Genomic DNA, 15,666 nt, shown 5'->3' on the forward strand with positions numbered 1-15,666 from the left:
GTCTTGCGTGTTAAATAGGTAGCACTGGGAGGCATGGCGCTACTGCGCATTAAGCGGATTCGCGTGTAAACGGGTCTGTACTGTACCATCATCATCAAAACATCTGTTTACTTATACTATGCTGCCTGTATCTTGGCAAGACTGATGGCTTTTTTCCCTCTCTTTAGTAAGAAGCTTAGATTTTGCAGAATGCAGCAAAAATTGCAACGTGTGGGTTTCACAATTTTTTCCTGATGAAGTACAGCATTCTAACAGGTCTGGGTCCTGAATCAAATAGTGAATTGGGATGGCAATGTGTGCTGTATGTGATCTAAGATAATTGTATAAATTAAAATCCTAAATTGTATTAATCCCAGGGGTTCCTTATTTTTAAAAAAGGACAGCCTGTAACAATTCATACAAACCTTTTTCTTCCTTATTACTGCAGTTTTCACTTTCTTCTTGTTTTTCTACTATTGCAGGTGCTAGCACTGGTTCTTGAGGCTCAGGCTTCTCAGGCTCTGGTTTCTCTTCTGTTTTTTCTTTCTCCTCCTTCTCTTCTCTCTCCTTCTCCTGTTCCTTTGCTTTCTCTTCCTTCTCTCGCTCTTCCCTCTCCTTCTCTCGTTCCCTCTCCTTCTCCTCCTTCTCTTGCTCTTCCCTCTCCTTCTCTTGTTCCCTCTCCTTCTCTTTCTCCCTTTCCCTCTCCTTCTCTCGTTCCCTCTCCTTCTCTTTCTCCCTTTCCCTTTCCCTTTCCCTCTCCCTCAGAGGGTCTTCCCGGGATGGTTTGGTCACACAGCCAAATTTCTCATTTAACCGTTTTAGCTTCTCAGCACAAGCTGCTTTTCTTTGTTCTTCCATTCTTCGCTCCTCCTCCTCTCGCCGCTTACGTGCTCGCTCCACTGCCGCTGAAATTTCTGCTTGCTGTCTTCGTCTCTGCTTCCAAATTTCATCTTCATCTGGTACCAGTTTAGGGGGTAAGGGGCCCTGTCTTCCAGGTCCTGCCTGGCGATCTGGAGGTGGGTGCTGTAACATTAATATAAGTAATGCAGTACATATCAAACAAGCCTTTAGTATTCAAATCACCTGGCTATATATAACAATATGCAGTAATCTGTATTTGGCTGGCACCTTCAAAACAGAAATGCCCAACCTGTGAGTTGTTAGCAGGTTTGTGAGGCATAAGGCTGGTCCTAATTTCCTGCTGTAATTCAGGTCTATTGACTGGTGTGCTTGTTTTTTCTGCTTTTAGGGCAGTGAGCCCTTTCACATAGCAAATCTCTGAATGTGACCCTCCGTATAAATTAAATACACCTTTAATATATTTAACATTATTATAAATGCTGGAGACAAAGTGGGGCTTGGTGTGGAGGCTGATAGCTCACGACCCCCCATGTAATAATCTTGCAACCCCCCACCCCACCCCCCGAGAGCTGTGACTGCTACTTGTAAAATCAGGAAGAGCAGGAAGTAATGTTTGAGAATCCCCATTCACTCCTGCAGCAAGAATGGGAGACATGGAGCGCTCCCACAACTTCTAGCAGCTGGGCACAGAGGGTGTGGATGAAAAAGACAGGAAAAAAGGAATTTTACCACTGTCAGAAATTGTCTCAAGAACCTCAGGAGTTATTAGATTCTGGGACCCATGATTAGAGAAGAGTTGAGAATTATTGCCTTAAAAGTTTCAGATGGTGCATTTAATTTATTTTGATACCCGCTCTCACAAATTGTGTCTCGTGGTCATTTATTTTAAACAAAAAATGTGGGTGTGTAAACCACAATGGGGGTGTTGAAAGAACTGGATTTCAGGTAATCTAACAAGCACTGTATTGCAAAACTTGCTGGGGATCACCAGTGAATTTATTTCAGCTGAAAATAAATGAAGGTGTATACATATGAATGGAAAGAAACGGAGATAAAGATTGGGCCTGGCCAGGGCCAGATGTAAAACTGTGCAAAAGGCTGCCCCTGAAATCCCCTTTGGGAGTATGTAAAATCCACAAAGCACCACTGGGGAAAAAAATTCTAGGCAGAAGCCAGAGAAACTTAAGCCAGCAGGAGCAGACACTGAAGCAACCTCAGCAGGGATTCTTAGACACTGATGCTGCCAGACTGCATTCTAGTTTACATACTGGACATTCTTTTCCCTGTGTTGACTGTTTGCTCTAATCCCTTCATGTATTTTCTCTCTCAATATCATCACCTCAGCTGCACTCCACTCCTATTTTTAGTCTCCTCTCCTTTCCCTTGGTATTCCATTGAGCTAGTCTCCACATAAAGCTTTACTCACTGAATTAATCCCTCCTCACCCATGTGTAAAAACTAACAATCATGAAACATACAACATTTGCAAGCCACCACTCTGTTCACTCTATTTTTGTGTTATATCCCTTTTCCTAAGCTTTTGTCTTGTCTATTTAAACTAAGATCTTTGGGGCAGGGACTGCTTATTACTTTACTTTGTAGAGTGTCTTGCAACAATTTTCAATTACTGGCACCTAGAAGCTACTCTAATAGAAATAATAAATTCTGCATCATTGTTAATCGTCATACAAAATGCCCATCATCATCTTTTTTTCCTTACAGGTGGAGCACACAGTCTGTTAATTCTCCCCCTCAAATTCTCTCTGATACAGTTAAGCACTTGACACTGGGAATCAAGATTCTCCAATGTAAATCAGATCTTCTGTCTTCTCATACCTGTTGAGGAATAGATTTTGGATGAAGTGCAGAGCCGCCCCTCTCATGTACAGATGACTGTGTTAGTGTCGGACCCCGCTCCTATTGAACAAAGAAAACAGTGTTGGAGTAACTAGCTTGATGGAATGTATGGTCAATCTTGCAGATCCTCTAAATAGAGACTGGTTTCAGGCTGCGTTTAACCATGTCAGCGTGGACCACCTGCGTTCCGTGAAGAAGTTTAGATACAAATATAGAAGGGCAACAAAGTAGTTTTCACTTTTATGTTCAAGGGCTAAGTAACAGTCATATATCCAAGGAGCAGAATTTGGATTTAAACAGTGAAAAAAATCCCATATGTTTTCTATAATTCAGATAAAATCTTCCAGGAATTGTCACTTAAGTGCATCCCCCCCACCTTTTTAAAATTAAATATATTAAGTAAAACTTGGATTAAGTCAGGCTCATTTGATGCACATTTCAGGCCTCCCTGTCTTCACTGTAACTGGGGAAAGGAGGGGAAAAATTACTTTTTCAGTGAAATCAGACAAACCCATAACTTACTTCCCTGAAAAACAAGACTAAAGAGTACATCTCCAGTTGGGACCTGGGCAGAACTTACATTATGCACATGCAGATCTCTCTGTGTTATGGGGTCAGTTTAAAAAAAAAAAAAGAAACTCAACACTTCAGGGTTTCTACAGTATGTGTGTGTGTGCCCAAGACAGGTTGTCTGAGAGGGCTCTATTTAGAAGCAAGCAGAGTAAAAGTTCTTTTCTCCCACTGGCCCAATCTAGCAGCAAGCTGTAACAGGCTCAAGGAAAGTTTAAAAATCTTGAGAAATAGAGTGCAGTGAGAAGAACTAAAATAAAGTTTTTGATATGCATCAAAGGAGCTTGAATTGGCTATTCAGGGAAAAACAAAACTTGCTCCTGAGACTGCGCTTGCTGTTTTAGTTACAGTTGACAACTTTTGGAGTACGCAAAGCAGACTTACTCAGGTGGAGAGATGCCATGTAATCACAGGTGCATCCGATATGCATCCGATGAAGTGAGCTGTAGCTCACGAAAGCTCATGCTCAAATAAATTGGTTAGTCTCTAAGGTGCCACAAGTACTCCTTTTCTTTTTTCATGATATCACAGTGGCTGCCACTGAGTAGTTACAATAAGGATAAAACAAACACAGTAAGTAAAAGTGACTTCATAGCACCCTGTGGTAACTTTGCTATTAAAACATATGCTTTTACCAATCACTTGAGACTTTCAAAGTGTCTAGGGAGGAAGAATAGGGAAGAATCCACAGAAAGGATTCTCAAGGCACAGGGGACACCCTCAGATGTAAAGGGAAGAGAAAATAAAACAAAAACAAACCTGGTCAAATTGAGTGCTTTTGCCATAGGGACCTCTGGCTCCTGGTGACTGTGCAGGAGCCTGGGTAGAGGATTTACTGTTATACCGTTCTTCTGCTTCTTTCTGTCTGTCAGGGCTCTCAGAGTCTTTTGAAGGCATTTGTTCATCACTGCATATAAAGAAAGAAATGAAACTGAGGGTCTGTTTTGAGTACACTCTCAGTCATACTTCCTTTCTCCCACAGCTTTTTAGACTGCAAGCTCTATAGGGCAAGGACTGTTCTTTTACTACATGTACATATAGCACCTCACACAATGGTGCCTCAATACTGATTGGGGTCTCCTGGCATTAATGTAACACAAGACAATCAATTCATCATTTGAGAAATTAAGTTGTCGGCACTGATGGTCCACTGAACCTTCCCAAAGAATTTTTTCACCTACACTAGAGCATGACCTACACATGCGGCAGCTCACAAGGCTTGCAACATCAAATTACCTGCTTTCCCTTTTATCTTTCTGATTACTTCCTTGCTCATCATCATCGCTGAAGTTCAACTGCTCGGTGTAATCTACCTCACTCTGGGCACCTATCATATGAGCAAAAATTCAGATTAATATATTTAAAGTATTCAGCATGCAAAGAGCAAGAGTCTTCACAGGTTCAATGTTCTCACCAGCCCAGCCTTCATCAGCCTCAGCATCCAGATTATCAAATTTATCAAGTTCCTTGAGTTCACTAGCACTAAGGATGGACGGACGCTCAACAGGTTCTGAGCACCAAGAGGGCCCTCTTCCCCGTGGGCCTCTAGAACAAAGGAAGAACGTAAACAAAAAAATCAGTTTTTAAAGCAATATCTGCTATCCCCAAGATAGCAACTAAGATCTTTAAAAATCACTATATAAAAGATTAATTTGTAGTTGAAGACTAAAGCAATAGGCTATTTTAAGTATATATTACTGCTTTCCCCTTATTAGCAGAGGCACAGTTTATACTACTTAGCCATATTTAGCACATTCTGTATTAATTTATGTATCATTACCAATTAAACAATCAGTTTTATTATTTATGAATGTCTAAAGAAAAGGGAAGGAGGAATATTTCTGAATCAAGTAGTTTTATAATGGGGAAAATGAGCAAAAGGGTCCAAGTCTCCCTTCTTTACCATTACATGGTCAGTAAATACTGTTTTGGTGTTTATAAATACTGAAAAAGGGCTCTTTAGATTGAAACGGTCACTCAGCGATTTTTTAATCTCTTAGAAGGGGAGAATGAAGTTTATATTAGATAATTTATATATGCTAGATCAGGGGTGGGCAAACATCTGGGAATAGAAATTATATGGCAGGCCATGAATGCTCACAAAATTGGGGTTGAGTTGCGGGAAGGGGTGAAGGCTCTGTTTGGGGGTGCAGGCTCCGGGGTGGGGCTGGAAGTGAAGAGTTCAGGGTGTAGGAGGGTGCTCTGGGCTGGAACGAAGGGGTTCAGAGGGCGGGAGGGGGATCAGGGCTGGGGCAGGGGTGCAGGAAGGGGTGCATGCTCCAGTTGGGGGTGTGGGCTCTGGGGTGGGGCTGGGGATGAGGGATTTGGGGTGCAGGAGGCTGTTCAAGGCTGGGATTGAGGGGTTTAGACGGCAGGAGAGAGATCAGGGCTGGGGTAGGGGGTTGGGGCATGGCGGGAGGTTCAGGGGTGCAGGCTCCAGGCGGGGCTTACCTCAAGCAGCTCCGGGGAGCAGCAGCATGTCTCTTCTCCAGCTCTTACGGGGAGGCGTGGTCAGGTAGTTCTGCACACTGCCCCGTGCACAGGGACTGCCCCTGCAGCTCCCATTGGTTCCTGGCCAATGGGAGCTGCGAGTGTGGCACTTGGGGCAGGGACAACGAGCAGAGCAGAGCCCCCTGGCTGCCCTTACGCATAGGAGCCGGAGAAGGCCATGCTGCTGCTTCCAGGAGCTGCATGAAGCGGTCCCCAACCCTGCACTCCAGCTGGAGCAGGCCAAGCCCCAGACTCCACTCCCCAGCAGGAGCTCGAGGGCCAGATGAAAACGGCTGGTGGGCCGGATGTGGCCTGCAGGCCGCAGTTTGCCCACCTGTGCTAGATTGTATATGTAGCCCTGCTTTTATCACACAAAACAAAGAGCTGCCCTACTGGGTCAGATCAATGGTCCATCTAGCCCAGTATATGGTGTCCAACAATGGCCAGTACCAGACATTCAGGGGGAGTATACGGAATAGGTCAGTTGGAAGGATTCATCCTAGCTTCCCCCTCCCCGCTTCTGGCAATCAGTGCTTTAGGGTTGCATCCCTGACCATCTTGGCTAACAGATATATTGTGGGAAAGGGAAAACAATACTTCTCTGTTCACTTTTTCCATGCCATTCATGATTTTATAGCTCTCTCTCATATCTCCCCCCAATTGTCTCTTTTCTTAGCCAAACAATCCTAATCTCTTTAGTTTCTCCTCATATAGAAGCCATTCTAAAGACCTGATAATCTTCAATGCTCCGCTCTGAATCTTTTCCAGATCCATTATATCCTTTTGAGATGGAATGACCAGAACTGGACACAGTATTCAAGGTGTGGGCGCACCATGGTTTTACTTAGTGACATATATTTGGTCACTACTCATGCAATTCTAGTATTTATGAAAGTTATTACCTGCTAGCCTCAGATGAAGTAGGGAACCTGCTGGGACCCTGCATTGCAGGATATGCCATTCTAGGATATTGATTAAACATCTAGGAAAGGAAGCCAAAAATTACCAGACTGGCTTTTAGATATAGGAAAAATTGATTTAAAAATATAGCTTCATTAGAACTGCCAATGCCACTACTACAGCAGCCCTTATGAAAGACAGAGAAATTCTGTCTTACAATCCAAGGAGACTGTTCACCTTAAATAGTGGTTGAGCTCACAAATTACAATTCCCTCACTTAAAGGTAGGTAGTTGCCTTTCATGACAACGTTGAAACTGAAGACAGATGGAGTCATGACAGGGCTCCGTATCCGCTGACAAGCATTAATGTATATCAGCTAAGGCTGCACACCAGATTCTCTTTCCACAGGAAAGATGTGGTGTAATAGGAAGATCAGGCAGTATGAGACTGAATTACAAACCAAGTAACCTCCTGCAATAAGGGCGGGGCTGGCTTTAATATGGCAACAGAACTTGCTCTTGCAAAAGACAGTGTGCAAGCTTTCCCCTAGGAATAGCACCTATAAACCACCTTAATGGGAAGAAAAGAAGAAGAAAAATCCACACAGTTCCAAACACCTCTGTACAAAGAAGAACAAAAAGAGTTAACATTTTTTCTTGATTTTTGCACTGTTTAGAAACCAAGCCAATAAGTGCCCCAGAGAAGGAGTAAGATGTTTCAGCTTAACTATCTAATGCTAATATCTTATTGATTCAACTGCTCACACTGATATTTATATAAAAGATACAGCAGTTACTTACATAGGGTGGCATCATTGCTTTGTACTGGGAAGAGACAGCAGGTTGTTGCTGACCATTCAGCTTGGGCTGAGGTGGCTGTGCTACCCGCATATCCCTTTTCTCTGCTGCCTTGGGAACATCATTTTGTTCTACTGGTCCTGTTGCACTACCATCTTCTTGGCCAAGAGGCTTAACTTCTTGATCAGTTGGAGAATTTGGGGTGTTGAGATTCTTAACTCCACCTTCTCTCCAACTAGCAACATCTGCATGGAAGGAACCAGTAGGGGAGAAAGACAAGCCTAGCTTTAAATAAGCTTCTGATTTGTAACAAAGTAAATGACACTTCTTATCCAATTGTTTTCTGTGATGTAGCAACACCAGTGCAAATGATGAACATGCTTTGTAGCCTGTCATTCAGGCAGGTGGCAGCCACTGCAGATAAAGAGATTGCTGACTCCCATTCGTCCTCAGCCCATCTCCAGATTTCTCTAACTGAGAGCTTCCAACAATGAAATTTAAAATGGCTAGCCTGCTCTATGCTCCACAGCTTATGGGATGACTTAGGAGGGGTATCTGTGCGGTACTGATCTAAAATTATTTTCCCCAAGATCTCAGTGTGTAGGTTAAGTAGATTGCTGTAGCAACTTGAGGTCTAAAAGGTCCCTGAAGAGAGATAGTGTCAAGTGAAAGTTTGGACTGCTTACAATGCAAAGCCATAGAATAATCCACTTTTGAGTGGCACAGCTCAAAAACCATGGAATGCAGAACCCTGTACGTAGAGTTTCTTCAGTTTTCCAGGCAGAATCAAAGTATCTAGAAGCTCCGAGACAGATTCCACCATCTATGATACAAAGGGGTGGACAGGAAACTCTAGCTATGCTTAAAGAAACATGGAGATCTAGCAAAAAAATCCAAAACAACTATGCAGAAGAAATTGAGACTGAAACATTAGACAGGCAAGGCAAATTTTCCTACTTTCTCCCACTCCTTGCTGGTTTATTCTTCACCCGAAAACCAGCTTAGATTCTGATCAAATATACTGCTTCAGTCAGAGGTACCCAGTGGCTGGTTTACAGAAGACAGGCAGGAAAAAATGGAGAAGTGAATGCTAAGGGAAGGGGGGGAAAGGTTTAAAGGAGCCTTGGATGTCAAAATCCCTTCTTCTGGAACGACTACTACCTGCCTCAGGCCTGGTTTACACTACATTTACATTGACCTAATCTGCTTTATGTCAGCCTAATTAGGTCAGTGTACACATTACAGCCGTGTCCCGCCGATGTAAGAACCCTACTACATCAACATAATAGCTCCACCTCCATGAGAGGCACAGGGCTTATGTTGGTGTAGTTAGGATGATGCATTGTCTGTGTAGACACTGCATTCCTTACACCAGCTGTTGGCTGTCTTGTCAATTTCATGGCACTACTGAAGCTATGAAATTGACAAAGCCTAGCTCCCCAGCCAGGCTGCTGAAGGGTCTCTGCTCCAAACTGACCTGCCGCCCGGGCTCCCCATTAGGGGCCCTACTGCCCCTGGGGTTCCCAACTCCCCACTGGGAGTTCGGCTGCACTGAGGCTTCTGGCTCCCCGCTTGCAGCCAAATGCACTGAGGCTCCCTCTTGGGAGTACCGCTGTTGACCATACTCCAGGCGCGGATCTCCCCACCCGAGGTGAGAAGCCTGGGTGGGAGGGGAAACTGGCCCTGGCTCTCAAACCAAACCCCCTCCTCCCCCCGCCTTTCAGTCAGTGGAAGCGCTCTGGTGAAGATGTGCACCACTGACAGGAGGAGGGTAATGTGGACATCAGCCACCGCAGTAATTACTGTGGTGGCTGTAAGTCCACTTAACACAGGTCAGCTTAAGACTGTAGTCTAGACAAGGCACTGTCATCTGCACAGGCGGCAGCTACAATACAGAAAATACTTCATATGATCATTTGATTGGAACAAGGATGATGAATTTTAGGTGAAGAAAAAAAAGTCACTTTGTTTTCCTGTAAGGAACAGTACTGCTGGAATCAAAAGTGTGGTTCCCAACTCCCAGGCCCCAGAGCTCACTCATCTCAGAAGTAGTGTGTAAAAGCAACCTCCTGTAGGTGCTGTGTGGCCTTCATTTGTTCTGGCCACATCTAGCCCTCTGCAGCGGAGAGAGGTCCAGCTTGTTAAAGTCTTAGTCAGACTGTCTTAAACTTTCGAAGTATGGACCATATCTTGACAGAGACTATCTTGCAGACCAACTCTCCTCCCATTCACAGTTCTGCAGACCACACTTCCTCCCATTTGTAATTATGTAACCAGCCACCCTTTGGCAACCCCATAACTGCTCACATGGTGAATAATATTAGCAAAGTATTTTTATTTGTCATGACATTTAGCAACTAGAAATAAGAAGGTGCCAGCACCATTTGAATGTGACTAGCAAGTACTCTTTGGACCATGAGTGGACAACTGACCACAGTTTGGGTGAAGGGAACCATAGCCTAGGAATAAGGGAAATACTAATGTATCTTATTTCTATATGTAGACATTGTGCTGGAACAGAAGTGAAAGTGTGAAAAATTCCCCAGAGTAACCTCTCAGTAAATGGTAAACATGCATACTGAAATAAGACAAACACAAGGTTGTAGATTAGAAGAAAAGTAAAATGAGTAAACAAAAAAGCTGACAATATACTGAGGCAGACAGGTATGAAAATGTAATCTGGAAGAACATGCTTAGATAAATCTGCAAGTGTATGTAATGTAGAATTTAGGCCAATTCACGTCTGTCAATTTTCTGTTGAGTGTTTGAACTTGTAAATGACAACATTCTATCTATTTCATAGTGCACGCCAGAAATCCCTAGTAAAACCCTATACCAAAATTGTGGTGGGCAACTGCAGTGAGATACTGCAGTGTTGGGCAGGGTAGCGGAGTAATACGGGAGCTCTTGGCTAACCATGGCCAGACTGAGGCCCTGAAGCAAGGGCAGGGAAGGTGCTAGGGCTATGGAGGAAGTGGCCCAGGAAAGGAGGCAGTGGGAATACGGGGAGGCAGCAGTAAGTGGTTACCAGCTATAGGGTCCCTGGGCCAGGACCTAGAGTAGCAGACAGGCCTGGGTCCCCGCCCCCCCGTTACCTGTACTCGCCAATGAGGAGAGTGGCCTAAATCCAGACTGCAGTTTGCCCCTGAAGCCAGGGGCTAGACTAGAGACTGCAGTTGGCTACTGAGGCAAGTAGAAGGACTGAGGACTGTCTGTCCCCAGAAAGGAGAGAGACAGCGGGCTGTGTCCCAAAGAGGGCACTGCGGTCCGGGAGCGACGTGGGTCCAGATGGTGGACACGGTGGAGGAAGTGGAAGTAACGGTGAGTGAGACACTCCTAGTAAAAGGTGCCCTGGTGGTCCAAGAGAGCTAATTCCCAGCACGACCAGCAGGAGGCGCCGTAGTGGTAAGTCTCGCTACACAAATGAAAATTCGGCATGCATCTTCACAAGACTTAAGGTATACCTACTTTGTGGCCGTAAACTGGGTCCAGGTCCATAGGGCTCTTCAGGTGCATCTTTCTCTTTCCCTGACTTTTCCTGATCCCCAGCTGCCTGCAGACTGGGAAACTCTTGCTGGAAATAACTGTTTACTGGGACACTTGGACCTAGACAATTACAACAAAACAGTGTTACAAGTTTCAATAATGAATATAGTTTAAAAAATAGGACCCTGTAGCTTGCCAACCATAAAGTTTACTTTAAAAAGCTATACTATTTTTCAAATAAAACAAGCTGTGTATTTCATCCAAGTGTAAAATAATCCTTTGTGAAATTCCATATTCACTAGTGAGCAACAGGCGTAGTTAAATCCACTGAGCCAATTTACTTTCTGTTGGATATAATGTTAGATGGATCAAGATAAGACACACAAAATGTGCGAGAATAGCAATAATGGATCATTTGAACTACCAAAAATGTGAACTGGTACGTCACATGGGGACAGTTTGGATAAGCAATTTCTCAACACCATGAATGCCAGCTTCTTAATTAGCTACTTCTGGAGTATACAAACACTACTCTTGGCTTAATTTAAGGTAGCATACAGAAGCATGTTCAAGAAACAATCTGTGGTTGAGTTATTAACAGAGATCACAATAAAATTTAAGCTTAAGATCTTCTTGGAAGAACTCTACTAAAAATTAGTGAGGTAACATTAAACCTTCAGAAGGGCAATTTTTAGGATGTTAGGTTCTTTCTAACTAGCTTCCTCAAGAAAATAGTTCAATAAAATTGAGCATGGAGGCTAGCTTAAAATTAACTGCAACGAGGGATAAAAGTGTTTGTGCCATTGTTTGCTTTATGATATGTAAAGAAGCCGTACATGGTTTTTACTAAACACAAATTTAAAATTGGAAATTAAGATAATCTTTCTTGGTTATTTATAAGATGATATGAATTGCAGATCTAGTAGGACTATAACATTCCAAATGCCAAGGAAATGAAGTTTGATTGAGAAAGGAAGTGACTTTTAGTCAAACTGTTTAAACCTTTTTCTTTTTGTCAAAACTGCCACCTCAGACTATTCTATAACTAATTAGAAGGACAGATCTTTGAATGTTTCCAAATCCCCAAACCTTCAGCTGAAGGTAAAGAAAGCTTGCAATCATTCTCTGGTCCTCCAAGGAACCCTTTTTTGTTCTGAAGGGAAGACTATATTCTTGATGTTGTAAGGTAAGAATCAAGCACAAACCGAAGCTCTGAAAAGAATCTTTCATGCCTTCTTTATACAAACAAGAAAAGAGGGAAAACACCCAACAGTTTCCCCCATGACTAACTGTTTGGGGATCTTGAAAGCTCTGGTATAACCAATCCTCACTTTGCCAAGACGAATATAAATTATTTATTTATTTATTTTAAGTTTTATCGGGGGGGGGGGGGGGGACCAGATTGGGGTATCTGGAAACCCTACTATTACTGAGAAGACACCTCCTACTGCCAACAGCAAGTGGCAGGCAGTAGAAATCACTCCATACAGCTGCTCCTATGAGGCAAAAGCAACTTTTCCAGGATGTCCTATAGTAAGCAGGATTGGGGGGGGTGACGGGGACACACACACACACACGCATTGATGCATCTTCAAAATACTGCCTGATGTGTGACCATAAAGTCTGAATCAAGTGATTCTGTCTGCAAACTAACAGTTTCCTTAGTGATAAACTTGACAATCTAAGCAAGTGGCGTCAACCTGAAGTAACCACTGTCAGCTAGTGAACAGTTCAGATGTTAGAGACTTTAAAGATGGTGTTGAGACAACTACATTTTTCTTTATCTCCTACACAACAAGATCTAAAGTTATGCTGTAACTGGTCAGGCATTGCACAAAACTTCAGAGCTCTAGAAGTCTTTCCTTCTTACTTAATTTTTCGCATTATACACACAAACCATAGCGAGAGATAAGAATGGAGCTGGGGAGAGGGAATTTAAGGAACACTTATCAACAGACAAGAAAAAAATCCTATTATATCATGAAGGATCAGTCAGCTGAATTTTATTCTCCCCAAGAGACAGCTAGAAATGCACAAGTTCCATCAACCAAGAGCAGGCCAGAAATAAGTTCATAACTTGTCTGGCAGGTGCATCTGGAATCTCAAACTGAAGGATACTGGAATCAGTCCAAGACAAAAAACTATAATTTTCCTATTCTCCAAAATCTCAACTTCCTGTCCAAGCACCATATCGTGGCTAGTTGCATGAGATGAGACAACCATCTGGTTTAGTTCTCAAAGCAGCCATAAAATCATTAACTAAATTCAAACAGACATCATCTGTATGCATCTCAAAGTCACCAAGCATAGTCTAATTCCTGTGGCACCTCAGAGAAGAAGGTTTTACTGTAGAAGGGTGATTTGTACCCCAGTATGAGTCAGATGTTATCCCACTCACAGGACACTCACATAAGACAAACTATCAGATCTAGCTTTGGAGTGGGAGATTTCCTATATTCAAGGATGGATGCCATATTAAACTTTAGGAAGGGAAGTGGGATGCCAACACAATCTAGAATTGCCAACTTGATCCTAATATTTGCCCCACAATACAGCATCCAAAGACCTTATGAACAAGAATACATTAACGCATGCAAAAACTAGGTCTATGCCTACAATAACAGAGGCTCAGAAGTTATTTCCATTGATCTTTCAGAGTAAGTTCACACTATGAGGATGGTTTGGACAAAGACAGATCAGCACAATGCTGCAACCGAGTCTGTTATCTGGTCACAAGAGGCTTACAAGCAGATCTCTCAAAATTAAGCCAATAAAAGGGACCATGACTTATTTTCTGTGTTGTAAACAAAACTGCTTCCTGCTTCATTGTATGTACTTCGTCTAATAAAAGCGTGTTATTTCTCTGGTCAATTACTGACAGTAAAAGGTCAAACTTTTATCCTAAAATAGTAATGAAAATGCTGAAGAACTTAAGGTTCACATTCATGGACACAATCTACCATTTCTTTCATACTGTAAGATATGGTAGAAACTAGGAAGAACTAGTAGAACTGGTAGAAACCAGGAAAACTACTTGAGTCAATACTCTTTTGCTTTAAAAATACTGCAAGAACTATACAGCGACAAGTGGGAAAAAACACCGTCTTGTAGCAGATATGCTGTCTGAACTGCAGTTGCTAAACTTCATGGTTCCAGATTTTTGGTTTATGCTAAACATATGCACGATTAGCTTGACCACTGGGTGTTTACTGTTCCCCCTCCCATGCCAGAGAAGAGCTACACACATCCCTGCCACAGGCTGAGGATTTCTTTATTTTCCTTCCCCTCTTAACCCTGCCATATTCGACGACTTGCACCCCAGCCATCATCTTCCCCTGGACCCCAGCAAAGGAGGGCTGTACAATTCCCTGTGCAGCTGAACAACACTGCTGCTAAGCTGGCTTCAGGGATTCACTTGAGTGACAAGGCACTCCCTCACCTTAGGGGCAAGGAAGTTGTCTCCACAACACTCCCAGCCCCTGCTGTTCCAGGGAACAAGAGACAGGACCAAAAGAATATTGAGCCCAGATCTCCCACGTAGCAGTGCCAAGCACAACTACTAAACCACTGGGCCAGCCTAGGTTTCCTCCACTTTAAACTCCACTTACCATCGCCTTGCCCACCTTGCTTGGTACTGGCCCAGGATTTGGCAACAGGGGCTACTTCTGGAGGAGGGGGAACCACAGGTTTTGGCTGTGTCTGCGGCACTTCTGGTTGTCTGAAATTAAAAGAAACACATTCATTCTTCACGGACGGAGGAGAGATGTTCTCAGGACAGAATGAGCAATTTTTTCAGAAGTATTAACTTATTCTGCTCACTTGTGCCTGGGATAATTATGGCATTAGAAGAACTAAGAACTGAAGTCCTAATCTGCAACACAATTGTACACCCTGTATGAACACAAGTTAACTTATTGTCATGCTATGTCCTAAAATCCTGATATGGAGGCAACGTTCTGGAGATGAACAGTAATTTACTCTACAAGCGTTCTCTCTTAAGCAAATTGTAAGACATAAAACTGAATGTTTACCCCATATCTCTTAGTGTTTAGCCATGCATCAAAATACTTAAGATGACACCACTCAAAGGTAAATATAAGACTTTATTAATCACTCCCTCCCATCCCTTTAAGCGATGAGAGAACTAATACCAGAATAATGAAGCTCTATGGTCAGTAAATTATGTGAGATTTGATGTTATGTAAGAAACAGCTGCCAAGATGAGACATCAATACTATATTTACAGTATTTTGGTGCACAGGAAGGTAGCAATTAAAAGTAGGCAGGATACAAAATTACATCTAAAATAAAGCAGATTCCCCCCCCCCCTTTTTTTTTTTTAAAGATGACTGAAAAGGTGTTTTAACCTATGAATCCCTAAATGATTTGAGACCTGGTTAACACTTAACTGCCTCTCCTCTAGCAGTATTTCCTTTAACAGTTGTAATATAGATGAACACAGCCATAATAGTTAAATTTGTGAACAGCACCGAAAGGAAAAAGTTATAGCCCTTCATTTGGAATATACGTAGGCATATTGTCTCCAGTGTAAGAATAATGAAATTCATTTCAACCAGCCTCATGTGGTGAAATCCTCCCTGCCAACAATTAATATGGCATTATTTCCTCCATGATATCATCTCGACATTTTAGGCTTATTGTCACACAGCCACCAACTTCTTATTTTTCCTCTGGCCTTCATTAAGGTGTTTGCAGCATGACAGG

General features: G+C 42.8%; 1 protein-coding gene across 15 annotated transcripts in view; it reads right to left on the bottom strand.

Moving 5' to 3' along the window:
* The window catches only part of PRRC2C (proline rich coiled-coil 2C), a 114,977-nt gene that overhangs the window by 78,163 nt on the left and 21,148 nt on the right, over nt 1-15,666 (bottom strand). For 14 of the 15 annotated variants that reach the window (XM_074960907.1, XM_074960906.1, XM_074960919.1 and 11 more), the window contains exons 4-12: nt 14,550-14,659; nt 10,924-11,061; nt 7,459-7,700; nt 6,660-6,739; nt 4,682-4,812; nt 4,504-4,594; nt 4,027-4,174; nt 2,677-2,757; nt 405-1,002 (exon numbers count right to left, since the gene is read on the bottom strand). In XM_074960907.1, the coding sequence (XP_074817008.1) occupies nt 405-1,002; nt 2,677-2,757; nt 4,027-4,174; nt 4,504-4,594; nt 4,682-4,812; nt 6,660-6,739; nt 7,459-7,700; nt 10,924-11,061; nt 14,550-14,659 (1,619 nt within the window). The remainder of the gene's footprint in view (nt 1-404; nt 1,003-2,676; nt 2,758-4,026; nt 4,175-4,503; nt 4,595-4,681; nt 4,813-6,659; nt 6,740-7,458; nt 7,701-10,923; nt 11,062-14,549; nt 14,660-15,666) is intronic. The other variant, XM_074960910.1, reaches the window with a different exon arrangement.

This window comes from Natator depressus, chromosome 8 (assembly GCF_965152275.1).
Source record: "Natator depressus isolate rNatDep1 chromosome 8, rNatDep2.hap1, whole genome shotgun sequence".
Lineage (NCBI taxonomy): Eukaryota > Metazoa > Chordata > Testudines > Cheloniidae > Natator > Natator depressus.